The sequence below is a fragment of the Hydra viridissima genome, unplaced genomic scaffold, assembly GCF_058129835.1.
Source record: "Hydra viridissima isolate aposymbiotic clone 2 unplaced genomic scaffold, HvirCarnegie_v1 scaffold_16, whole genome shotgun sequence".
Classification (NCBI taxonomy): domain Eukaryota; kingdom Metazoa; phylum Cnidaria; class Hydrozoa; order Anthoathecata; family Hydridae; genus Hydra; species Hydra viridissima.
The window spans coordinates 8,978,963-9,006,462 of NW_028324315.1; the positions used below are offsets into that span (position 1 = coordinate 8,978,963).

Here is a 27,500-nt window from a genome sequence, read left to right on the forward strand (position 1 = left end):
TTTGCTGAGTTATATTATGTAACAGAATATACTGAAGACGGCAAATAGAACCTAAGCCATTTAACGACTAAACCTTGCCCATTCCTAACCAAACTTTTTCCGAACCTCGCACTTTCCGATAAAAAGGAAACTGAAAACCTCTAACCTCGATCCCAACCTCCACATATACATTTCCACACAACTCTACAACCCATGCTTCCTAATCCCTCACCTCCATCATAACACTTAACTAAACAATCAAACATGAAATAAAATGTTTATAAAAACGCCGCCCTCATTTTAATTTCTTTGCTGTTACCTCAATAAGTGCAGAAACACTTGTTTGTATATGGCTGAAACAAACTTTTCCCAAAAACAGTTAGCGTTTTTAAAGCCTTATAGTACTATAATCATGCCGTCGTGGATTAATAGGTAGATCAATTAATAGTTAGACTTACCACATCCAGGATTTACCAACAATTAACGCTCTACTACTATTAGATAGTAATGGATTATTATGGGGTTTGTTTGGAGAATCATTCAATGAATATTGTTTGATCCAAAAAAGTCTCGGAAAAATGAATGGCTTTTTAATGTAAACTTGTGAAAATATTGGATCGCAGTAAGTAGCTTGGTGTAAAATGCAAAACAAAAAGCACTATTTTGATAGCTATGACAACCAACAAATGAGTAAAAAGACTATTTAAAATCTCCAACGAACAACAACGCAGATCAAGTTCAACATGGTGATTAAGTACTTTGCTGTCATTTGTGTTTATCTCTTTTTGAATAGATGGATGAAAGATTGGATATGTTTAATATAACTTACTGAATGGTTTAGTGCAATAAAAATTTCTTGCACATATAAAAATGCCAGTCAAATCTTGTGCTTTGCATATTACATTAAATAAAAAATAAACAAGAAGCATGTTTTATTCATAAGTTAACTAAAGACTGTTTTATTTTTGCATTAAATGTTTAAATTTTTACGATTAAAATTTATTTAAATGACGTTAATAATATTAATTAATATTATTAATATTAATAATAACACAAATAAATTCAATCTAAGATCAGATAAAAAGATCGCTCAAAAGTTCAAAAAAAGTTTAAACAAGCAACTAAGTCTACTAAGCATGGTGCATAGAGACATAGTCTAATGTCTTGCAACACGTCTTCAGAATTATTTTTCAAGATAAGCATCGGGAAACATTTTCTCATTTCAAAAATGTAAAAACAAGTTTTTTCATTGAGGACCAGGAGAGAAATGACGTTTTTTAGGGGAGTGCTCAGCAATTTAGTTGTATAAGATAAATAAAATGAGACATAACTAGGAGGCATGAGGCAAACTCAATTTTCTAGTATGTTAATATTGGTGTCAAATAAAGATGACTTGCAAAAAGTTAAGATGATTGGAGCTAACTTCTAACTGCCCTCAACCTTGAGCACCTGTTAAAGTCATGATTTTTTATCTAGAAAAAGTTTCGAATTTAAATTTCTAGTTTAAAATTCAAAAGCAAACTTCCAATTTAAGCTTTTTCTTTAGTTTTTTTAAATTTGAAGTTCTAAATTAAAACAATTGTTTAAATTTCAAAATTAGACTTCCAATTTTCCAAAGTTTAAAATTTGGACTTCCAATTTTTGGTTGAAATTTCTTATTAAAATTAATAATTTTAGTTTCTAATTAAAATATTATAAAAAGTTTTAAAAAAAAAAGAGATTTTGAGTTCTTCAAATTCTAGAAATTTAACATTAAAATTAATATTAAGTTTATCATTTATTAAGTTTATAATTGTAGTTTCTAATTAACGCTTCTGGTTTAATTTTCTAATTAAATTTCTTATACAAGTTTATAATTTAAATTACTAAAATTTTTAGTGTTAATTACTTAAACATCTCAAATTTTTACATCATTTCAACTTATTATTTTTACTACAAATCTTATTTAAACTTCAAATTTAAGCTTAAATTTTAAATTCCTAATTTAATTTTCTTCTTTGATTTCTAGTTTATATTTCTAAATTATATTTCTAAATTAAATTTCTAAATTAAATTTCTAAATTAAATTTCTAAATTAAATTTAAAAATTAAATTTTTAGTGTGCTCTCTGGGTGTGGATATGCTTGAATGCTTTGTAAAATGATTGCAATCGAATTTAATATTTACTTGGAGTATACAAATGTTCACGCCAAGAAAAAGTTTGCTCGCATTTTTTTCTATTAAATCTGATGATAACAATCGCGCACGTGCACGTCTGACTTAAAGAGCAATTAATTTTGCCAGCCTCATTCTTATTTAACGCAAAGTTTAATTATGAGAAAAATAAGTAATTATAATTAATTATGACATTATGAATTACGACAATTTACTTGCTAACGAAACAAAAAATTTAATAGTTTAACAAAGTTATAAAAAACTATATCACATTTATTATTTTATTTCACTTTTACATAACACATCATTTGAAATTTATTTAAAACTTCTCCCAAGGGTCGTTTTCTGAAATTTCACGGTTCGAATTTTCCGGCTGTAAAAAAAATATTTTTAACTTTACATTCTTTCGAACAAATTTTCATTCATTTGCAATTAATAATTTCATTCATTAACTCAATACAAATTCTTTTTTTTTATGGGTTCCTCCATCATACCTTTAGTCTGTTACAACTTCTATCAACTTCAAACTCTTTTATCATACATTGGATAAAAAACTTCCAATAAAAAAAGATGTTAAAATCATAAAAATCAAATTACATGTTTCTAATAAATTAACATTAATCGGCATTTAGGAAAACGATTAAAATAGTTGACAACTTCGATTTTCCATTTCTGTCCGTTTCAAACTTTCCACTTCTATTCGTTTCATATCTTTCAAACAGTTTGCTATACAATGTTTTGTATTCAATGTTGATGGATGATTGATACCTAAAATATCCGTTTTTATTTTATCAACTTGATAATAAATTTCTAAAGCTTCATTATATTTTCCCATAACACTCAAACAGATTGCTATATTATTTTTTGTATCCAATGTTGATGGATGATTGATACCTAAAATATCCGTTCGTATTTTATCAACTTGATAATAAATTTCTAAAGCTTCATTATATTTTCCCATATCACTCAAACAGCTTGCTATATTATTTTTTGTACTCAATGTTGATGGATGATTGATACCTAAAATATCCGTTCGTATTTTATCAACTTGATAATAAATTTCTAAAGCTTCATTATATTTTCCCATTCGATAGAAACAGAGTGCTATATTATTTTTTGTACTCAATGTTTTGTACTCAATTTTTGTTCTCAGACTTTAAGTTTTTAAGTATTTTTCAATGTTAGATCTATTATGCTTTTCTACTGTTCTGTAAAATATAATATTTCTTAAAAATATGCTCTGTAGCATTAATACAATGTAACTGAACTGAAAACTATCTATCTGGATATGGCGAACAAAAGAAGTAATATTAGAAATTTAAAGTGAAAATATCAAGGAAATAGGTATACATGGAGAGCAGAGGAAGTAAATGGTCGTAGCAGGAAATTAGAAACAACAAGTGTATCAAAGCTTAATAAATAACATGACTTAAGTGCTGCAACAAATTGTGATTCCAAAGTTGACAGTTTTTTCTTTATTTGTAACTTTAGAATTATTAAAAATGTATTTGAACAGTATTCTACATGCAGTGAGTGTAATAGCAAGCTAACTATTTTTCATAATGAATCTATAGGTATGGGATTTTCTATTGGAATTATAATACAATGTCCAAACTGTGACTTTGAAAGTACATTTTATTCATCACCATCTATAAATCGAAGTGCTTCTAGTTCAAAGCTAGTGACACAATTCAGAACTTTGTTGAAATGGCTATAAGACAAAATAAAAATAACCTACTGAGTATAGGAAATTCTGTAATAGCTGTACTTTACCATTGTACAAACTTTCCATATGAAGTCACTCGTCATCAATTTTGTTTAAAAGTGAAAAACAGTTGGTGCAAATGGCAATCAGATAACGCTATGGGTAAAACAAGCAATGGATAAAAAATTAATTTACCTGTGACAATTATGGAGGAAATTAAACCTATTTTTCAAGAATTGTCAAACCCTGAAATGCTAAGAAAGTGTTTACATGGGATGACACAAAACTGCAGAGTCATTTAGTGGTTTCATTTGGAAGTGACGCCCTAAAACTACTTTTACTGCAAGGAAAATTCTTGGAATATCTGTTTATTCTTCTATTTTAAATTACAATGATGGATTTTCTTCTTTAAGTTGCATTTTTAAAATGCTTGGGTTTTCTGGAGGTGTTAATTTCGAAAAAATGAGCTTACAAAAAAGATAAAAAGTGATAATCAAGTATGTCAAGAAAATTGACTGATATTAATAAAAAACGAAGAAAACATATAAGATCAATAAATGAAGGTTATTTAGACATTGAGAAAGAGAAGGATGATGTGAACTCTTATTCTAATGGCAGTTTTTAGTAACTTTTTATAAAAAAAACTTTTTGTTTTTGTTGTTTTTTTTTTTAATAGTGTTTTTTAAGACTTTCTTATTTTAATATGTTTTTCTTACGAAAACGTTAATATCTTCAGTTTGGTTAAAGCTTTTTTCTTCAAATTTTCACAGTATGTGTATTAACTTATTTATGAGGGCTGGAACTAGAATTGTAACATTTTAAGTATAAATGAGTTAGTTTCAATGTAGTTTGTCAGACTGACACAGGCAATTAATCGATTTCGGCACATTTATTGCTGCCATTTTAGTTTTTTTTAACATTTGAAAAAAATTTTAGTTCCAGCCCTAAAGCAACTATTTAGCTACAATTTGGCAAAATATGGTGTAATAAGTGCAAATTTTACTCAAGATATCCTTGTTTTAGATAAGGTAAGATTTTAGACAAATTATGCTGACTCAGCATCAAAAAATGCAAATTTAATTTTTATTTTGAAAAGTTAAAGTTTTAATGTAATTTCTTTATATAAAAAATTAAAAACAAGTTTAGAAATTTTATAAATAAAAAGTTAGACTTAATGGGGGTGAGCCACCTTAATTGAAGGTTTAAAACTTTTAACTTTTTTCTGGCTGTTGGACATGAAGTAGTCTGAGTGTGAGGCCTTTTTTTGGCTTGTGTGAACGTGGTTTTTTTTAACCCAGAACCTCCAGCTTGAGGTTCTTGTGATGATGCTCTTGGGGTTGATGGTAACTGTGTTTCAGCCTGAGTTTCAGTGGGTTCAGGTATTTCAACTGTTGTAGGTGGAGCACCAGGCTCATCATTACAATTTTTGACCCAGTACTTAATATTTGCTTTGACCTGTGAATAATTTTCTTTAATAAAAACTAACATTTTTATTGTTTCTGGTTTAATACACTCCCGTTTGGCACTTATAATATTGCCACCTGTAGAAAACATCCTTTCTGATGAAGCTGATGTTACTGGTATACACAGATGGTCTCTTGCAACAGCTGACAGCAATGGAAATTCCTTTTCATGCTCCTTCCACCATTGTAAGGAATTCACATTATAACTTTGTGCTGGCAAGTCTATGTATTTAATTATTTCAGTTTCCAGTGGGGGACACTTCAGCTTTGATTTTGAAGTATTCAACAATTCTTCCTCCTGAATAATGTCAAACAATTCATCAAATTCAGCTTTATCCAAAGTTTCACTATTTTCAATGTCATCTCGGCTTCACGGGCAGCATAGAATTCAAGTGTTGTTGGATGATTTTCCAACAAAAAATTTGTCATTTCCAACAATTTGTCTGTGTCTTTTGTGATAAGTTTGACACTAACACCTCTTTTAGATGGGTTGAAAAAGTTTCCATAGTTGTAATATTTATAGTTTATGCCTTTTTCTGGTAGGCGAGTTTCTAATTCTGATTGGAAGTTTTTCAAAAGAGGAACAAGAACTGATGAAACCCAATGTCCTTTTTTCACTTCATTGGCACAGTACTGATGCAAACACAGAACATCATGTTGAATTTTATCAATTGTTGTTTGTGTGTCGGATGCCCACATTTCACTGTTATGTTTGCACTTGGCAAAAAAAAGGTTCAATTGCCTCAATTAATTCAAATTCGTCTGGTGTTGGGATGACTTCTGTGAGGAATGCATTGAGACTGTTTTCCTGAACATGTCTCAAACCAGGCCTAAGGGTTAAAATTGATTTCATCATCATTTGGTTTAAGTTCCATCTTGTAGCAGCAGGTTAGATTAATTTGTTTGCAACTATTCCTTCTTCAGAACATGCAAGTTTGATTTCCTGCCAATCAATTGTACTCTGATGTGTTCTTTGAGCCAGTTTCTTGCATTTGCTAATTACTTCATCAACCATTTGTGTGTTTTTAACAGCAGACTGGAAAAAAGATTAAAATTTTTTAAAAAATTTTATTGTAAATACGATGGTTTATTGTAATTCCAATATTTATTGGTAATTGTAAAATCCGATATTTAACTGTAAACCCAAAGTTTTTACTGTAAAAGCAATTAAAAAAAGAAAAGAAATCTGATATTTTGCTGTGAAACAGATATTTAACGTAAATTTCGCTCTTTTAATTGTAAATATTTACCTGTAAACAGAGGTTCATGATGTGGTCCACACAAAGCATGTGTTGATCAACAAGTCTTGATTGCGTAGCAGCACTCTTCATGTTACTAGCACCATCTGTCACACACACTCTTTTAAGATTGTCCCAAGCAAGGATGGGGAATTTGTTAATCATATTGTCCATTCCTTGTGCTAATTTGATACCAGTTTTTCTGCCAATAAAGTTCTGGCAATCCAAAATGAGCTTTTTCAACTCAAAATCCTTGTTACAATAATGGACTGTAAGGGATTCATAAGGATCATTGTTTCTGGCAGTCCAACCATCACTTGTGAAAGCAAATATTTTTGAATTAGGAATGTCTTCATGAAGTTGCTCCTGCACATGCTTTTCTATGTTTTTGTAAAGCATTGGAAGTTTGTACTTTGCTAATGTTGTCGAAATTTTAATGGTTGCTTTAGGACACAAACAGTTTAGGAGCATTTGGATCCTGGAGATTCAACCATTTTTAAAGGCCTGTTTGATAGGACAAATGAAAGTGTGAGAACTGCATCGAATTCTTGCTGATTATCACTATGTAAGGACCATTTTGGTGCATCAATATAATCTCCGATTTGACTTTGTGCTTGCAATTTTTTCTGAAATTCTGCCTTAGATTTTGGCTGAGACTTAGACGAAGATTGGATCTTCTTCATGGGGGGAAAGTACCCTCTTAGACCTGATTTCTTTTTGTTTCCTTGCTTCCTCTTTATCAGCTTCCAGTATCTTGCTCAAGGCACAAGATTTAGCCTCCATCTCAGCAAATTGTTTTGGATGGTGAGATCTGCAAAAAAAAGAATTAAAAAAAAAAAAGGGTTAAATATTGGAAATTACAGTTATTTACAGATGGCGCTATAAATCCGATATTTTACTGTAAAACGTGAATTACCCATAATTACAGTAAAATTTCGGTTTTACGGTTTGTTTTGGTAATTTTAATAAAATGAACTAAATATTCGCTTAGTATCATACTGTACTTCTACAAAACTTCAGTCTATAACTATTGACCTTCCTTCTTTAACCACAGTATATTTTAAAACTATAAGTTATTTACAGCGAAATCTCGTATTTACAGCGAAAACTCGTAATTACAGCTATAACTACATTTACGAAATATCTGTTTCTTAACAAAATGCGATGTATTATTTTAAATACTTACTCTAAATGTCCTCTGATTCCAGTAGTGCTTCCATGGGTACATTTGAGTGATTTTCTGATGCCTGGACACAGAATACATTCGGCATCATAATTCTTCCTCTTACCACTCTTTGTGTCAATCCATTTAATAGGATCCTCATCAATGGTGAAGTAATCCCAAATGAGTCAACAACCATTGTTGTTTTTTTTCGCAACCAACAAATCAATAAATAGCAATAGTCTTCTCTCTCCTAACTAAAACTCTCTTTTACAAATTTTTTCCTTCATTTATACTCTATACTTCTCCTAAAATATCCTTTAAAAACCGTCATAAATAACTGCAAACACATGTTTACAATTCTTTGGTTTTCACTGGTAAAAACTATTAAAACTATTAAATCCACAAAGTCATTAAATGTTCTAGAACTTTCCCCAACTGAGTTACAACCATGTTGATTGTTGATTGATCAATCTAAATATTTCTTCCCTGTCCACCTTAAAAACATCAATAATCGACTCCGGACCATGCTCATATTGGCAATTGAAACCATTCCTAGCGCAGGAACTGTATCTTATCTACTATGAAAGCCATTCTTAGAGCCAACCTGTTAAAAAAAAAAAAATAAACTCATGGCCGAGCATGGGAACATTTTTCTACTCTTAGGCTGGAAGAATTATCTTTTTGAAAATGTCCAAAAGTATGGAATTCAGACGGCATCAGGAAAAATCCCCCTGAGAAAAAATCCCCCTGGAAAAAATTCTGAAATAGTTTTTTTATATGCTTGGAGAAGCTTTAGTATAGTATCATTTTATTATTGTATCAGCTTTTTTCCTCATACCGTTTTTACTGTTTAATTTTTTATTTTTGTTTTATCGACTGATTATATTTACGAAAGATTACTTTCAAAAACACTTTACTTTTACATATAAAAAGTAAATTACATTTCGATGTTAAGTATTTGTATAGGTAAAATCTAAATTACTTTTTAAAAAAAATTTCTTTCACATGACTTACTTTTAAATTGATTTACATAGACAAAGAAAAAGTAAGTAACATTCTTATGTTAATTACTTTTACTAGTAGTAATAAATTACTTTAACAAGTAAAAGTTACGTATTTTTAAAATTAACTTTATGTAAGTATTTTTTACATGTAATATATCATTTTACTTTGCTACTTTTTAAAAAATGAATTACTTTTAAATGTAAATATATTTGATAACTTAATATAAGTTATGTAAAGTAATATTTGTTTAAAAGTAACTTTTTAACATCAAAGTAAGTAAATGTGCTATCGCTAGTAGGTTTGTAGGAACTAAATATAAAAACTTTAATCAAATTACAGCTTTTACACAGAGTTGCCAGATTGGCCACTTAGTGGCCAAAATCGTGAATCTGGCCACCGCAAAAAATAATCGGATTATCGGCAATTTAGCTATGTTTGTTTTTTTTATTCCATAATTTTATTTTTTAAAATGACTATTATAGTAGGCTGATTATGATTACTTATTTATTAAGTGTAAAATAATGTTATTTTTTAAAATTTCAGAATGTTATTTTTATTAATGCAGATATAAGGTATAAAAATTATAACATAAATAATTGAATATGTTTAATGTTTTGTTATAACTTCTAAATTAGAAGTTATAACAAAGTAATAACGAATTAATAGTAAAAGTAAATAAAGAAGTAATAACAATTCTAGTAAAAAAAAAAAACAAGAACAACAGTTTGATTTTATTTATTTTATTTTTATAACTACGACAGTTTTTACGGAATCGTAGGACAAATTTTATCCGATTGTCTTATTTTAGCCAATAAGAAGTACTTTTTGAAAATTAAACCAATGCGATCGCAGAGAATTTGGCTACTTTTTGGCCACTTTTGGCCATTTCTGGATACTTTATTTTATATTTCTGGCTACCGGGTATCGCAAAATATCTGGCAACCCTGCACCTACAGCAAGACAACACAAGAACTCTAAAAATAGCCACTGTTACAGGTATTATAATAATAATATAAATAATAATAATAGAAACAGAATTGGCCGTAATCGTGTGAATTAAAAAGCTGAGTGAACTTCGGATGAAGTGTGCTTTAAAGTATAAATATAATTTTAACTAAAAGTAAAAGAGCAACTTTTTTGCTGTCGACTTGTTTAAAATTGCTTCAAGCGAAAAATATAAATACGATTATATAGATGTTCTAGACAGTAAAATTTTGAAGTAGAAAATGATTAAAAACGCTTTTTAATTTTTTGTTAAAAGAATTTTTTAAAAAAGACTATTTTAAACAGTAATATTTAAATTATTCCTTAACCCCCCCCCCCCAACTCCCCGAACTTGAAATATTGGGTTTTTATTTATAAAAACTTTTTCATCGCGTAATAATTAAAAGTAAAAGTAATTAAAAAGTACTTTTGTTTTCGAATTTTAAATGAAAGAGCTTGCATAATTAAGAATTTCACTAAACTTTAAATTTTCTTTTAAAGAAAAGATTTAAATTGAAAATATTTGTAAAATGGAAATGTTTTTTATTTAAAAAAAGCAATCAAATGCCAGGACCTCAAGCATCTCGTTTTATTGTTCCAGATAATGAATTAGGTTCATTTCCTTTTTAATGATACAATCTTACCACATTAGATCGTCTTTTATCAGACCTAATGGCTAAGATCAAGTGTAGCTGGCCTAGACCGGTGTGCTAGATTAAACTAATGCTTTTCTTTTTTTTTCTCGCCCGCTCTTCAAAGGGGAGGCACACACAGGGTCGACGTGCTACTGGTTTTTCCCTGGAAAGGAGTGAGCAGTCTGCAAGGCAGTTGCTGGAGGACTTAGAACACTAAAATACCTCGTCTTTTATCAGATGAAAGTTCGGTCGTAAACAAGGCTTTAACTTTTAATGAATTCCATTAACTAGTCATATTAACTTATCTAGTTTGAATCAATTAAAAAAAAAAAAAAATTTAATAAAATGATAACAAACTTTCATCTTAGAAGTACTCAAAGAACGTGATTTAAAAACATATTTTAGGTCTTTACAATTATTCCATAATTATGCAATAATTATGGGCTTTTTTATTAAATACGCAAAGTTGCGCATTTAACTTTTTCACTTCACGAACATTAAATACGATTCAACCCTCGAATTTACTTAAAGCATTAAAGTTTCGAATTTTAATTACTCTATTCCTTTGGCATAGTTATGAGAGCAAAGGGGTCAGCAGAACAATTATATTTAAGAGAAGTGGTTGAAATGGTCAAACACTTTTCGTTAATTATCTACTATTCTAACAGTAATCATTACAAAACAAGTGATGAAGTTAGATGTCAAGTTAAAAAAAAAAAAAACTAGCAGATTTTGCAAACTAAAACAATCTCTTTTAGAATTTTTTCTGTTTAAAATATCAGCTCGGAAAATAACTATTTTGTGTTATTCTTTTTAGATGTCACCTTCTATGGCTTTCTTAGTAAGCTCTCGTAACAACTTATTCCAATATTCTTCCGAGATTTGTACCGCTCGAAAATCCAATTTGTGCCGCTCGAAAATGCAGTTAGCAGGAGGTTTACGGACGCCTGCTGAAACAATCCTAAATATTATTGCGTATATTCTGGTTTAAAATTCTTGGCTACAGTAAGGTTGCGATATTTCCAGAAACGCGCTTGGTTCCACCTTTGATTACCAGTCTCTTTTCCGTAGCGCTTCCTAATGCGTCATTTATAATCAACATTTCTAACGTAGGTTTCACCACGTTAACGAAGAGTTCCATTTTGTAATCATGCAAAAACTTAAGCAAATAGAAAACCAGTTTGTATATCAAATGACGAGACCTTATTTTACCGAAACGAATCGACTTAATTATTTGTTTAGTATTGAAACAAAGTAAAACATTGAAAAAAAAATGAAACATGGTAAGGTGCAACTGTCAGAAAACTACATTTCTAATGTTAAGTTCGTTTCGTTTGCTGAAAACAAAACCTTCTTTTGGTTTGGATTTGTGTTGAGTTTTGAAACGTTTTAAAGTGTGATGAAGGAAGACTGGGATCACGCTTTAATAAAATGCTTTCAAGTTAATTTTCACAACCTTTTTTTTACAACCGTTAAATTTTTAAGCACTTCTTTTGTTTTAAATTGACATAATTATTTTGTGATTAAGATAAGAATGTCATGTTCTCAAAGAAGTTCAATTAGAAATTCATTAAAATTCATTGAAATTCGTTGAACTTAAATGATATTAATTACGGGAGGAATTCGTTTGCTTAGCTTTAAAAATAGTAACAAATAGCATTATAGTATATAGCGAACGTTTATTTTTTGAAAAACATAGGGTCAATTTGTTAACATTTTTGTTTTAAATTCGCAAACAATTTTTTTTAAGGGAGATTTGATAATACATTAACTTGGCTGTGGCAATAACAGGACTGATATATTGTTGCGATATACTAACTTAATAAGTTTTAAGTTACGTAACAAGTGATAATTGTCAGAACGGTATCCTTTTGTAGAACGAACGTAATAATCTCAGAATAGAAGGATTTTCTATTCAGTTTGCTATAATGTAGTGAAGAATTACTTTTACAAAAAACAGTCCTCAAAGAAATTGTCATAATCTTATAACTTCAAAATATCAGCCTTTTGATTAGGGAAAAAAATTCGTCGAATACAATTCTTTAAGCGGATCACTTATCTCGCTTAAAAAATCCTATCCTTGCACAAAAAAAAATCCCCAAATATGTCCGCTTTAAAACTCAGTCCGCTTTCAAACTCAGTCCGCTTTAAAACTCGAGGGAAAAAGTGACAAAAAAATAGAGTGTGAAAAAGCATAGAGTGTAATTGGCGCTAACCATTCACAAAATATTTTTGTTGTAAAACCTTGCTGAAAAAGAGTGAAGTACAACTTGATGAAGCACTACTTGTACCATCTGCAGCCAAATGAAATTAAGTCATTAAACGCAACGAGTTTAGAAAATATTTCATTAAGATGTGATACCTTGCGTGAAATTAAATTGCAACATAGTTCTGCAATGATACGGGTCTACCAAAGAGAACTGTGACGGGTTCTATTTTACTTTCTGCATCTTACGTAAAAAACGTGCTAGGTTATCTAAAATTTTAACCCATTTTCTACTATAAGTGATCTTTTTTTTATTGAATATTTGCATATTTTCTAATTCAAGTTATTTAATTTAATTTATTAATTTCTTAAATATCTTTTTACCTGTTATTTTCCTTTTTTTCGAATTTGTATCTCATGTAAAAAAAGGAAAAAAAACTCTTGAAAATTAAAGTTGTTTTGTTTTTAATGCTCCGGTGCGCAAAAATCTTTTGACCTAAAATCCGAAGTTGTAATTTTAACGGCGCACTAAGCATCGCTTAGCGGAAATTGAAACAAATTGTACAAATTTTTTAGTGTTTAATTTTTTAATATCTAAACTTTTTACGTTTTTTTTTTTCATTTAATTATTTTTAATTCTCAATAGAAAAAAAATTGTTTTTAGTTTTTTTAAACTGTTGACATCTTAAGGGTTTTTTAAAGGTTTTAAAAAACTCGCATTTTTTTTAAAATCCTTTTAAAGTATATGATAAGTGTTAAATTTCTTTATTATTTTTATGCGAAATTAAAATAATCATTTATTTAATTGAATGTAAAACTAGAAATAGAAAAAAAAAGGTTTTTGCATAAGAAGACAGCGATAATCTTTAAAACAAAAAACAAAAAAAAACAAAAACGTTTTGATAAAATTTTATCAGTTCTCAGTAAATAAAGTTTTCTCTGCCACCCTCTGCACGAGGTGCTAAAAGCTTTAAGCCAAGCTTAAGCCATTTAGTCATCAAATAGCCACTATAATAGTTTCTTTTCCTGAATATTTGACAATGTTTCTAAACAAATATGATGGATCTCAACGTTATAATGAACGAGCAAAGTAATCACCAAAATTCCCGCTTCAATCAATATTACAAAACTGTCATCTCATTTTTAGACAATCCTAAGGCGAAGGGTGATTTAAGTAAGGATGCTAAAGACGTACCGAAAGTTTTTTAAGTCTTCCACCGTTTAATATTCCATCGTTTAAAAATGGACTTCCAACTGAATATTGGGTAATGTATTCCTTAAAATAAATCCTGAAATAGTTCTTTGTACACACGAATCTATTGGAAGAGCAACAGCAATGGTTCCAGTCATCAAAATCAAGAGATTTTTTGAAAATTTTCACAATTTTTTAGAAAGTAATGTTTTGTTTCATGTCTTTAATTGTCCAGATGCTTTCAAAAATGTTGATAAGACAAACTTTGAAAGGTGCGAAAACAGTATACAAAGTTAATTCATCAAGACCTTAAGGAAATCTTACCTTAAGAAAAAATTACAGACGGCCATTGCAATTGGTTCTATGTAAGCATCTGCGTCTCGTTATTTTTGTTATTTGAGACGAGACGAGACTAGACAAGACGATAATATCCTGGACACAATTTTTAAATTCCGAGACAATATTATTGACCCGATTTAAAACTTTATTCCGGGACAGTGATTTCCTTTGTCTCTTTATTTTTTACCAGGACATTTCTCGTCTCATTATGCTTTTCCCGGTTCAGCATTGACCCTGAGTGGTCACCTGTGGTCAATGTTGACCCAGAATCAAAAGATACGAGATGAGTCAGAAGCTGCCAAGGAGGACAAAGTTTACACAAAGATGAACTGAAAACAGTTAAACAACGCATGTTACGATGCAATGTAGCAAAGTTATACGATTTTTTATTAATGTAAACAACGGGATCCGAAGTTAATTCAATGTTAACAAAAGTATACGATTTTTTTTAGGTCACAGGAAAAAAAAAGGGTTCTAAAAGCCAGAAAGAATCTGTACTATCTAACACAGAGCACCACTCAACTTCGTTGTGACATGGAGCATATGGTTTACCTTGCAATTAACAGTCAGCCTTTCATCATCTGTGACTCTATCCCGTTCCAAACACTGCTTGCCCACTTTGACTCGAGGTATAAGGTTAAAAGTGGTGCCTGCATGACTCACTTTAAGTTACCTCTCCTCTATAGGAATCTGCAGATGGCCATGAAGAGCATGTTTGACAAGGAGCTTCCTCACAGCGACCGAGTTGCGATTAGCACTGACATCTGGGCCTTACGCAACAAGAAACCATTTATAGCGGTGATTCTTCATTACATCACCAAAGAGTTTGTTCTAAAAGGTGACTTTAGTAGAACAAACTCCTCGGTGGAGTTGTTCCATTTCCAGGTAAGCACACTGGTCAGAACATTGCTACTCAGTTATACAACTTGGTTAAAAGTTTTACGTCACTCAAAATGGTAAAGAAGCATGTTGTTGTTTGTGACCAAGCTTCACATATAAAAGCTAAACTGAGGGAGTCAGAGACTATTACTGTTCTTAAGAGTGGTTCAATCACATGAATTGACCATAAGCTTAACGTGGGCCTTTAGTGAAGCTGGGCAGGTGGTCAACAATGCAGCTTGCCTCCGAAAATCTCCAGGATTGTTAAACTGGAAAGGCGAGACAGACATCATTTAGGTTACCAAGGTCAGGAACTAGCACAAAAAAACGAGAATGAAAGTCTGGAAGCGGACAACTAAATATTCTTTTTTAGGTTAGCATGCTAGGAATATTTTAGATTAGATAATCGATAATATGCCAACAATTTTTTAACGTGCTTAAGGTATTTGATTTTTGAAATCTAGAACGATTGTTAAATAAATGCAAGGGTCTTTGCATATTGTTTGTTGACTCTGAATTCGAATTCGAATTTAAAAACCGTTTAATTCAATTTTATACCACTTTAACAATTTCGAAACACGTTAACACACGGCTTTTAGGTGTTGTTATTCTTCTGAGTTTGACCTTCCGTTACCTAATTTCCCGGGCTGTCTTTTCAATGCCAAACTGAGCAGAATTCAGGTTTGACAATGAACTGAATATTAAATGCTAAATAGAGTCAATTGACATTAGTTACAATACATTTTATTTGAGTTTTGTATAACTACGAGTGATCATGTAGTAATCAACAGGTTGTCTGTGTGGATTATGGTTGTCAGTGCCAATTGGTCATACTACAACTCTACAAAGACATAATACATCACACATCAATGAGACCAATACATGACCTGGACAATTAAAAATGACAAGCTTTATACCTAAAAAGACAGGTTATAATAATATAGTTATAAATATAATTAACGGATCTTGCTTTTTTCTATTTACTGTTTAACTTTCCACCTGTTACTTGCTGCCATTCAGGCTTGGACTGGGCCGCCGGGATACCGGGAGATTCCCGGTGGGCTGGTTGGCATAAAAAATTCTATTATATTTTTAGTTTGGCTACATTTTATTTTCCAAATAAAATGTAAATTAAAATTTAACTAAAAATATAATAACTTTTTTTCTGGCCTCTAATTACAACTAATTAAAGACCATCTTCCGGCTAATTATATATGTTTTGGCGGCCATCTTGAGCTGATCGAAAGTAGTATTATATTAATAATGAGTTTAAGCATGCGCGCTTTATCTTTAGGCGGTGTCAGTACAAGCGTTAGCAAGTGTGCTATAGAAATATTATCGATAAAGTAAAATTTGATTTATTATACGATATTAATAGATCTAAAAACTATAACCCTTATTGAAATTACAAACATTTTGAATTAGATGAGCTAGATAATGCTGAAGCGTGGTCAGAGTTTTGATTCCAAAAAGAAGATATTTATAGATTAAAAGAAGCTTTAGAAATTTAGATATTATGAATTTAGATATTATGAAGACATATAACCGTTTATCTGTGAGTAAAAATGCAGAGAGCTTCGACTCAACTCAAGTGTGTCAAACAAAAATTTGAGTTTTAAATGTAAAGAATTAGAGCAAATCAACTACTTGAAAGTGCAAAAGATAAATTTCGTATCAGTGTTCACAACATGGTAATGGATCAAGTAATCAATAGTTTAAAACAGAGATTCTCAGAGCATAGCAGTCTATATGCTGATTAATCTTGTTTAGATCCAAGAAGTTTTGTAGATATTTTGAAAAAAATAGCTAGTGGCGCATTGCAGCATCTGAGTGGGTTTCTTAGAAAGTTTGATGCTAGTGTAACGAAAGAACAGCTTCAAACGGAATTATCGGACTTTGCAAGGAAACGGGAAAATTTCGAAATAACTCTTAAAGATGAATATAATTTGATATTTAACACGGAAGTATCTGACTCTGTCTCAACAATAAAAATCCGAAGAATCTGAAACTGTCTTTACAATCCCAGAAGTGGAAAACAGTGACAGCCACAGAAATAAATGCAAATCTTGCAAAAAATGTATTGTTTGTTGTTACTTTGTCCTCCAGAAGTTTAACTTGCATAGTCTTGTGTATTCAAATTTGTTTCTGGCTCACAAATTTGTGCTGAAATTATCCTCGTCACAAGTTGCTTGTGAAAGGTCATTTTCGAAATTGAAATATATTTTGAACAGATTAAGAAATTTGATGAGCCAGTCAAGTTTACAGTCATTCATGCTGATGTCTTGTAAAAAAGACCTTCTTCTGAGAATTATTAACGATGCAATAATTGATGCCTTAGCATCGACTAGTCAAACAATTAAAAAGTTACTATACTAGTCAATATTGAGTAACAATTATGTCTAATATTTTTAGACTCCAACTAACAGCAGTGTTTTAGAAATATTTATTTTTATCAATATTTAGGCTTGGAAGTTTAAATTTTTTTTCAAAATTTTTTAAAATAATAATAAACAATAACGCGCCTAAAAATAAAAAGTCCTTTACTAATATAATATAGGTAAATTTAGAAAATAAGGGCATTAATTATAGTCGCTGGTATGGGCGGCGTCAAGACTCTCAGCGCCCATATATATATATATATATATATATATATATATATATATATATATATATATATATATATATATATATATTATAAACCAATTGCTTTGCATTTATATATGTATATATATATATATTAAATATATGCAACATACAATGAAGTGGGCCGCCGTGACCAAATTTCCTGGGCCGTTTTTTCAAGGCAGTCCAATCCTGCTGCCATTGATAGCAAAATATATTTATTACATTTTGTTAACAATATTTTAGAAATACAATGTTTTTTGTAGAACAAAAAAAAAGCCATTATGCATTGCAATGTATTTAATGTCTACTGTTTATAGCTTTATGCTTTACAGGCTCCTGAACACAAACGTGAAAAAGCTCAACGTGCAGCCGTGTGGATGGTTTCTAAAGACTTTCAGCCATTCTCGAGTGTTCAGGATGATGGTTTCCTTCACTTTGCTCAAATAATGATTGATATTGGATCGAAGTATGGATTGTTGCAACTTGAGGATATTATGTGTGATCGAACAATGCTTTCTAAAACACTACTACCGGTGACATTCAAAAATACTCTTGTCAGACTTTTACCTTAAGTTATTGCCTTAAACTGGCATTGCCGTTAAAGTAAAGACAACTGAAATACTTAAAGAAATTTTCCCTCAGACTATAAAAAGTGACAATTTGGTATTTGTGACTGACAAAAGAAGTGATATGAAGTCGGCTTATCGCATCGATGAATCTGAATATAGCTATTAAAAAGATTTTGAAATCCCCTGGTGCTAATTTAGTTCATGAAATGATCAAGACTTCAAAAGAAATGGTGGGCTACTTCAAACATAGTAGGAAAAACCAGTTAAAAAGAAAAATCATTAAACCATGCAATTGAAGTTAATAAACAACTTTTAAAAAGTGGTTATCTTCATAGCCACATCTTGCTAATCACCTATTTTCACATCAGAACCTTTACTCTGCAATCGAAGGGAATGGAACTCCCTGAGTTATTGATTTATTAGTTTTTTTTCTTTTTAATCAAAAATCGATTTAGTCCGGATAAACCGCCTAAAAAAACGGAATGAAACAATTCTAAAAATGACCGTACTTTTTTTATTAATTATATGTATAAACGAATTATATCTCATAAATAACGTTTTGTGAAAAAAGTTACTTCAAAACGTTAAACAGTTCTCTAAATATTCTTTAAAACTTTCCTTTTTAATTATTAGAGCGACGTGTAGTGCGCAGTGACAAATGATCTCTTTCAGGATGCCTCGTTTTGGACATTTTTTGCTTTGGGAATATAATTCCATCCTATTATTTTGTTAAGCCCTATTATTTGAATAAGACTCTCACCCATCGACAGAAATTGTTATGTAAGCTAAAATAATCTGACATCAATTTTAAAAAAATCAACAATCAGCAAGAAAGTTAACTCACTTGAAGTGTTTTTAAGTGAAACTTCCAAAAATTAAAGCATATAAATCAAGAACTCACCGATCTCAGTTTGGTTCATCGCAGATTTCGGTTGGTAGTTTTTCATTATAGGAAACCAGTTCAAACATTTCATTGATTTAATAGGTTTTTGCCTTTTTGTTTTCTATGGTTTGCTGTTGCATGATTCAGTTTTTAATTCTTAATTTGTTGGTTTCTATCAGTTCGAGAAAGTCTGTAGAATTGAACACTTGTTTTGTCGATCAACAATCTGTTGTATTTTTGTAATTAGGAAAATGGAGATACTAGAGGAAGAAATGAACCGGTACGTCATCTACTTTTGTTCTACTCTTGTTATTTGTTACCTGATTTTTCAGCATTTTTAGTTTCATAGTCAGAAAAGCCGGGGAAAAAAGAGGAAAATATGATTACACAAAAGTGAATTAATAAAGCAGGATGAAGTGAGAGTACATAAATAATAACAAAGTTTGTAACTGAATAACAAATCTTGAATATGAAAAGTTTAATACAAGAAACCTAATACCAGAAATCAGATTCAGAGCCCTTTTTGAAAAACCTCTTACATAATAAACGTCTTTCAATTAAAAAATTTGTCTTTCAATTAAAAGCTTCTAAGTGCTTCATGTCGGACTTCAAAACTGTTCTTTAAGCTATTGCTTTAGTAATCATTTTTTCAAAACAATGCCACAAGCCCTAATTTATGCAGATCTCAATCGTGCAGTTACTGCTGCATTATTGAGAATTGCACAAGTTTATTTTAAAAAAGTTGCTTAAGGAAAGATGGATCATTGGCATCTTTTTTGTTCTTAAGGTGCACAGCCCGTGTAAGTCAAGTCACTTTAACAATCAATAAAATGCTTTCCATCAAAAGGAAAGTTACTGAGAAGGCAAATTTGTTTCAGTGACTAAGGGGTTCCTGAAATATCTGATATCAAAAGGTTTATTTCACTTCTAAAACTGCTCTAATTTATTTTAAAGCAACACCTATTTCATTGTACTCGTTTATTAACTGTGAAAATAATTTGCTGACGAAATTGTTTTACGGAAAATTATCATAGCAATTAACGGACTGCGAAAATAGTTTGCTGACGAAATCGTTTTTCTGAAATTTATCATAGCAATTAACGGAATTCTTTTTCGTAGAACGGCTTTAGAAGACGAAGTTGTCATGGAGAACGAGTTCGACGATATAAAGGGTAATAAAATATTTTTAACATTTCCCATTTGAGACTGATTTTCAATTTTCAAAAAAAAACCTTTTCTTTTAGTTGAAAGTTCATTATGTAAGTTCATTATATTATATTTAGTTACTTAGTTTACAATATTATTTCAAATATGAAATAAAAGTTGAATGTGACTCGTTATCTTGATTTTTTTTGCAGCGCTCCTGCAATGCACGACTAAAACCTCCCACTCTCCCCCAAAGGGTAATACTGCTAAAACTAACGAAGAAAAGTTGCTTTCAACTTTTTCAAAATACTTTTTAAAGAAATTTGATTTCGATTTCGAAAATATAACATTATTGCGACGAGTTTCTCAAATTAAAAATCAAAATATTCCTCTGGGAGTATTTTACATGTAAAATGCTTTTTCTAAAAAAAACTGCAATTGTTTTAAATAGCGTTTGCAAATGGAACGGCATGAAAATAAAACAAACTTATAGACAGAATATTTCGTCGTAATAATAGCAAGCGTATTAAATATTACATTCAACAGATAGTGACAAACTTTTTTAATAGAAATCGTTGATTTAATTGTCATATAAATCTTGGATTTAATTTATTATGTTTTAACTATCAAAGAAAAAAAAAGTTAACAGCGAAATGCCGTTCAAAAAATAACTTCTAAACATTCCTCAAAAATGTCACCGTGTAGTTAAAAATCAAAAGTTTTTGTCTTTTAGAGTTAATATCCCGACACTCCACTTTCGGTATCCTACCGCCGACAAAAACCTTCTTTTCACGTGACGATGAACTTAATCAAATTCATAAATTCGTGTACCAAACAAACGATTCGGGTAAATCAATCACGGTTTTAACTGGAATGTCCGGAATAGGAAAGACTCAGCTCGCTAGAAAGTATGCCGCATTTTATAACGACCATTTTGAACGTATTGTGTGGGTGGATGCAGCATTTGATAAAATACAAGTTTCTATGACTAATCTCTGTCACCAACTAGGGTTAAGTGTAAGAGATTCTCAAGGCGATCCGTTCGATATTGAAGTAATTTCTAGAAAAATTCATCACTATTTTGAAAGAGAAAAAACGCTTTACATTTTCGACAACGTCGACGATGAGAGTGTGAAGAATTTTGAAAAATTTGTGTCAAACAATAAAAAATCATTTACTTTGGTAACATCGCAATGGAAATCATGGTCTACCGGTGTTAATCAAGTGCAAATTCATTCTTTCTCGCCTCAAGATGCATTACTTTTCGCAAAAAGAAATATTAAAAAAATATTATCAAATGATGACGAAAAACTAAAAGAAATAACCGAAGTGCTTCAATATCATCCACTCGCCATTAATCAAGCCGTTCTCTATATAAACAACAACAGCGTTTCTTTGCAGGAATATTTAGATCTTTATCGATCATATCCTTTCGAAATGCTGGAAGAAGGTTTCCCCACTGAAGTGGAAACAAAGTTTATTATAACATCAATTAGCATAGTATTAAACAAAATAGAAGCATCGAATGAAAAATCAATGGAAATTTTAAACCATTTATCGTATTGCGACGGTCAACATATTACAAAAAAGTTTCTTCACGGTGTTTCAAAACACCTGAAAATAAACGAAGAGCTTTTGATAAACAGAGCAATAAGATTACTAATAAGTTATTCGTTGCTTGATCGTTTCGACGATGACAATGATAGATATGTGATGCACGAAATGACCCAGTTAGCTTGTAAATGTTATCAAAAACTCAAAGACACAACAGAAATATGCAACGAAAACATCGCCCATTTTCTAAAATTAGAGTTGGAAGTGGTAAAGGAACACGTTGACGATGGGAAGCACTTCTATAATCATTTCATCCATATGTTTCGTATTAACAAACCAAAAATGTGTGAAGTGTTCCATCAAGAAAGTTGGAAAATCCAAAGTTTCTTATCAAACAAAGGTTTTTTTCAAGAAGCTATAAATATACTTGATGCCATTCAAAAGTATAACACAGAATCTTATGGAACAGAAAATGAAATAACTTTAAATACAAAACTTAGTATAGCAAGATGTTTGTATGGAATGGGAAAATATAATGAAGCTTTAGAAATTTATTATCAAGTTGATAAAATACAAACGGATATTTTAGGTATCAATCATCCATCAACATTGGGTACAAAAAATAATATAGCAATCTGTTTGAAGGATATGGGAAAATATAATGAAGCTTTAGAAATTTATTATCAAGTTGATAAAATACAAACGGATATTTTAGGTATCAATCATCCATCAACATTGGCTACAAAAAATAATATAGCAAGCTGTTTGAGTGATATGGGAAAATATAATGAAGCTTTAGAAATAATATATCAAGTTGATAAAATACAAACGGATATTTTAGGTATCAATCATCCATCAACATTGAATACAAAAGATAATATAGCAATCTGTTTGGGTGATATGGGAAAATATAATGAAGCTTTAGAAATTTATTATCAAGTTGATAAAATACAAACGGATATTTTAGGTATCAATCATCCATCAACATTGAATACAAAAGATAATATAGCAATCTGTTTGAGTGATATGGGAAAATATAATGAAGCTTTAGAAATTTATTATCAAGTTGATAAAATAAAAACGGATATTTTAGGTATCAATCATCCATCAACATTGGCTACAAAAAATAATATAGCAAACTGTTTGTATCGAATGGGAAAATATAATGAAGCTTTAGAAATTTATTATCAAGTTGATAAAATACAAACGGATATTTTAGGTATCAATCATCCATCAATATTGAATACAAAACATTGTATAGCAAACTGTTTGAAAGATATGAAACGAATAGAAGTGGAAAGTTTGAAACGGACAGAAATGGAAAATCGAAGTTGTCAGCTATTTTAATCGTTTTCCTAAATTCCGATTAATGTTAATTTATTAGAAACATGTAATTTGATTTTTATGATTTTAACATCCTTTTTTATCGGAAGTATTTTATCCAATGTATGATAAAAGAGTTTGATGTTGATAGAAGTTGTAACAAAGTAAAGGTATGATGGAGGAACCCATAAAAAAAAAGAATTTGTATTGAGTTAATGAATGAAATTATTAATTGCAAATGAATGAAAATTTGTTCGAAAGAATGTAAAGTTAAAAATATTTTTTTTACAGCCGGAAAATTCGAACCGTGAAATTTCAGAAAACGACCCTTGGGAGAAGTTTTAAATAAATTTCAAATGATGTTTTATGTTAAATTAACATAAAAAAATAATAGTGATATAGTTTTTTTGTAACTTTGTTAAACTATTAAATTTTTTGTTTCGTTAGCAAGTAAATTGTCGTTACTCATAAAAATGTCATGATTAATTATAATTACTTATTTTTCTCATAATTAAACTTTGTGTTAAATAAGAATGAGGCTGGCAAAATTAATTGCTCTTTAAGTCGGACGTGCACGTACGCGATTGTTATCATCAGAATTAATAGAAAAAAATGCGAGCAAACTTTTTCTTGGCGTGAACATTTGTATACTCCAAGTAAAAATTATATTCGATTGCAATCATTTTACAAAGCATTCAAACTTATCCACATCCGTACGCACGAAATCAATCGAAATCCAAAACCCTTCACGAAAGCCTTACAATTAGAAAATATGTAAAAAGTATATATTATCTTCAATTTAAATTTGAATGAGGTTATATATTATATACTATATGAAGACGTTCTCAAAAAGTATTCCACAAATACGCAAGCGTTTATCTTCAATTTAAATTTAAAGGAGAAAACTAAAAAAAAAATGAAAAGAAAATAAAAAGCATTGTGAGTGGTTAAATTAAATACAAAATTTTATTAAAGAAATTTGGAAAAGAAATTTAAAAACGAAATATAAAGAAGATATAAAAAAGAAGAATTTTTTTAACATTTATTTATAAAAGAATTTATAGAAAAAGTTTTAAAAACAATTTTTTAGAAGGAAAGTTCTTTAGAAATGTTGCTCAGAAAAAAAATTAAACAGAAATTTAAATTAGTGGTATAATTAGTATAAATTAACATTAATGCGGGCTTGATAGAAATTGTTAAAAAAAATAAGTTATAGCAGATATTTAAAGAAGAAATGAAAATTAGAAATTTCAACTTGAAATTTCTGCTAAAATTTTAACAATAATTTATAATTAGAAATTTTAATTAGAAATTTTAATTAGAAATTTAATTTAGAAATTTAAGTTAGAAAATTAAGTTAGAAAATTAATTTAGAAAATTAATTTAGAAATTTTAATTTAGAAATATAATTTAGAAATATAATTTAGAAATATAATTTAGAAATACAAACTAGAAATCAAAGAAGGAAATTAAATTAGAAATTTAAAATAAAAACTTAAATTTGAAGTTTAAATAAGATTTGTAGTAATAATAATAAGTTGAAATGAGGTAAAAATTTAAGATGTTTAAGTAATTAACACTAAAAATTTTAGTAATTTAAATTATAAACTTGTATAAGAATTTAAATTAGAAATTTAAACCAGAAGCGTCAATTAGAAACTACAATTCTCAACTTAATAAATGATAAACTTAATATTAATTTTAATGTTAAATTTCTAGAATTTGAAGAACTCAAAATCTCTTTTTTTTTTAAAACTTTTTATAATATTTTAATTAGAAACTAAAATTATTAATTTTAATAAGAAATTTCAACCAAAAATTGGAAGTCCAAATTTTAAACAATTTTTTTAATTTAGAACTTCAAATTTAAAAAAACTAAAGAAAAAGCTTAAATTGGAAGTTTGCTTTTGAATTTTAAACTAGAAATTTAAATTCGAAACTTTTTCTAGATAATAAATTAGAAAACCAAACTAGAATGTTAAACTAGAAATTGGAATTTAAAATTTAAGGTAAAATTAATTTTAAGGTGAAATTAAGATTAAGGTAAAATTTTGAACTAAACGTATTTTATTTTAATTAACTTAGATAATTAGAAACTTAAGAAATTAAAATTTAAAGTTTTAAATAAGAAGTTATAATAGAAACTCAATCTAGAAAGTGAAACTAGAGATATTAATTAGAAAGTTACATTAGCAAACTAATTAGAAAAAATAAGGCGAGAAAGTTTTATTTGAATTTTTCGTTCAAAACTTTAAATAAGTAACGTAGTTAGAAATTAAATTAGAAATTCAAACTACAAATTTAAACTAGAAATTTAAATAAGTCGTTTATATTAAAAATGTAAATACAAATATTGAATCAGAAATTTACATCAAAAAGTTGAATAATGAGTTAAATTATGAGTTCAAATTAGAACATCAAATTTTACAATAAAACAATAAGTTTGGAATAAAAAAGTTTATTATTCTTTAAACAATTATACTAGAAATTTTAATCAGATATTTAAATTAGGAACCTAAATTAAAAAAAAAAAAAGGAAGTTAATAAAGTAAAAATTTTAAATTACAATTTCATGTTAGATATATAAATTAGAAATAAAAAATATAATGTTAAACTATAAATCTAAATTTCGAGACGATCCCCTCCCCTCCTCTTTGGACATGGCTTCTAAAAACAATTCTTTGTTATTTTACATTTAACTGGGTCAAAAAATGGCAGAGTTCAATTTTCTTCAAAAAAGATTTTCTCGTTTGAGAGTGATGACCATTTAAAGTTATTGAAGGGGGTAAAAAAGGTGGGAAATTTTAACTTTTAATGGTCGACCTCCTAATCCGTAGAGGAACTTTGATCTAATTTAAGAAAGAATAAAAAAAAAAAACATGATTTTAATAGGTGCTCAAGGTTGAGGGCAGTTAGAGATTAGCTCCAATAACTTTTCACAAGTCATCCATATTTGATACTAATATCAACATACTAGAAAATTCAGTTTGCCTCATACCTCTTAGTTACCTCTCATTTTATTTATCTTGAACAACAAAAGTCCTGAGCGCTCCCCTAAAAAACGTCATTTCTCTCCTGGTCCTTAATCAAAAAACTTGTTTTTACTTTTTTGAAATGAGAAAATGTTTCCCGATGCTTATTTTGAAAAATAATTCTTTGGACGTGTTGCAAGATATTAGAGTGTGTTTCTATGCACCGTGCTTAGTAGACTTAGTTGCTTGTTTGAACTTTCTTTAAACTTTTGAGCAATCTTTTTATCGGATCTTAGATTAATGTCATATAAATGAATTTTAATCTTAAAATTTTAAACATTTAATGCTAAAGTAAAAAAAAAATCAGTCGCAAAACATCTTTCTTTTTTGTAATTATTAAGTTAAATTCAAGTTAAAAAGATTTTAGGATCAAAGCAAAAGTTAAACAATTTCGAGATTTTTAATATTGCAAAGTGCTTATACGCATCAAGCGCACTTATTACAAGTAGTGGGAGTATTAATAAGAAAGTTCCCTTAAGTCGTCACTTTGCGATCTCATTTACTAGATGAAGATTCGGTGAATTACATAAACTCTCCAGTTAAATGATAACGCAAGTCGATAGACTGTTCGCCTGAAAGAAACAAAAACATCAAGCTAAAATACAAAATCAGAACTTTCTTTGAAAAAAAAAATCAACAAGAAGCAGGTTTTCTTCAAAAATTAATTAAAGGCAAGGTCAGCCTCCGAGAGTCTGACCTTGCCTTTAATTAACTTTTGAAGAAAACCTGCTTCTTGTTGATTTTTTTTTTTAATGTAATATGCAAATAACAAAGTTCAACTGGGATTTTAATATGTGCTAGAAATTTTTATTACACTAAACCATTCAGTAAGTTATATTAAACATATTTATTCCTTCATCCATCTTTTCTAAAAGATAAAAACACAAATGACAGCAAAGTACTTAATCACCATGTTGAACTTAATCTGCGTCGTTGTTCGTTGGAGATTTTAAATAGTCTTATTAATCATTTGTTGGTTGTCATAGCTATCAAAATAGTGTTTTCTGTTTTGCATTTTACACCAAGCTACTTATTGCGAGTTTGTGCTAATTTTGTACTAATAACTTATTGCAAACATTATTCATGGAATGATTCTTTAAACAAGCGCCATAATAATCCATTACTATGTAATAGTAGTAGAAGGTTAATTGTTGGTAAATCCTGGATGTGATAAGTCAAACTATTAATTAATATACTTATTAATCCAGGATGGCTTGATTTTAGTAGACTAACGGTTTTTGGTAAAAGTTTATTTCAGCCATATACAAACAAGTGTTTATTGAGGTAACAGCAAAATAAACGAGTGTCAGGGCGGCGTTTTATATATATTTTATTTGATGTTTGATTGTTTAGTTAAGTGTCATGATGAAGGTAATGGATTAGGGAGGTATGGGTTGTAGAGTTGTGTGGAAAGATATATGGAG

At 29.4% G+C, this 27,500-nt stretch overlaps 2 protein-coding genes across 5 annotated transcripts in view; one reads left to right on the top strand and one right to left on the bottom strand.

Annotated features, from left to right (window-relative positions):
• The window catches only part of LOC149877959 (uncharacterized), a 222,343-nt gene that overhangs the window by 100,803 nt on the left and 94,040 nt on the right, over nt 1–27,500 (bottom strand). The window contains exon 1 of one of the 3 annotated variants that reach the window (XM_090074099.1): nt 2,902–3,248. The exons of the other annotated variants lie outside the window; for them this stretch is intronic. Coding sequence (XP_089930225.1) covers nt 2,902–3,220 — 319 coding nt within the window. The 5' untranslated portion in view covers nt 3,221–3,248. Of the gene's footprint in view, nt 1–2,901; nt 3,249–27,500 lie in introns of those variants that run through there. 3 annotated transcript variants of the gene reach the window in all.
• On the top strand, nt 18,923–23,242 carry LOC149877967 (uncharacterized). 2 transcript variants are annotated; one of them, XM_090074123.1, is made up of 4 exons: nt 18,923–19,069; nt 19,201–19,301; nt 20,141–20,193; nt 20,901–23,242. In XM_090074123.1, exons 2-4 carry the CDS (start codon nt 19,273–19,275, stop codon nt 23,066–23,068), a joined length of 2,250 nt encoding a protein of 749 aa, XP_089930249.1. In that variant the 5' UTR covers nt 18,923–19,069; nt 19,201–19,272; the 3' UTR covers nt 23,069–23,242. The 2 variants fall into 2 exon arrangements, with proteins under 2 accessions (XP_089930249.1, XP_089930250.1); XM_090074124.1 differs by having other exon boundaries at nt 19,269–19,301.

What these genes read in the sequence shown, in the direction of transcription:
- LOC149877967 (XM_090074123.1), top strand. Translation starts at nt 19,273, where the DNA reads ATGGAGATACTAGAGGAAGAAATGAACCG. An exon ending in CTAGAGGAAGAAATGAACCG is followed by an intron (nt 19,302 to 20,140) that starts GTACGTCATCTA and finishes TCTTTTTCGTAG; the next exon opens with AACGGCTTTAGAAGACGAAG. An exon ending in CGAGTTCGACGATATAAAGG is followed by an intron (nt 20,194 to 20,900) that starts GTAATAAAATAT and finishes TTTGTCTTTTAG; the next exon opens with AGTTAATATCCCGACACTCC.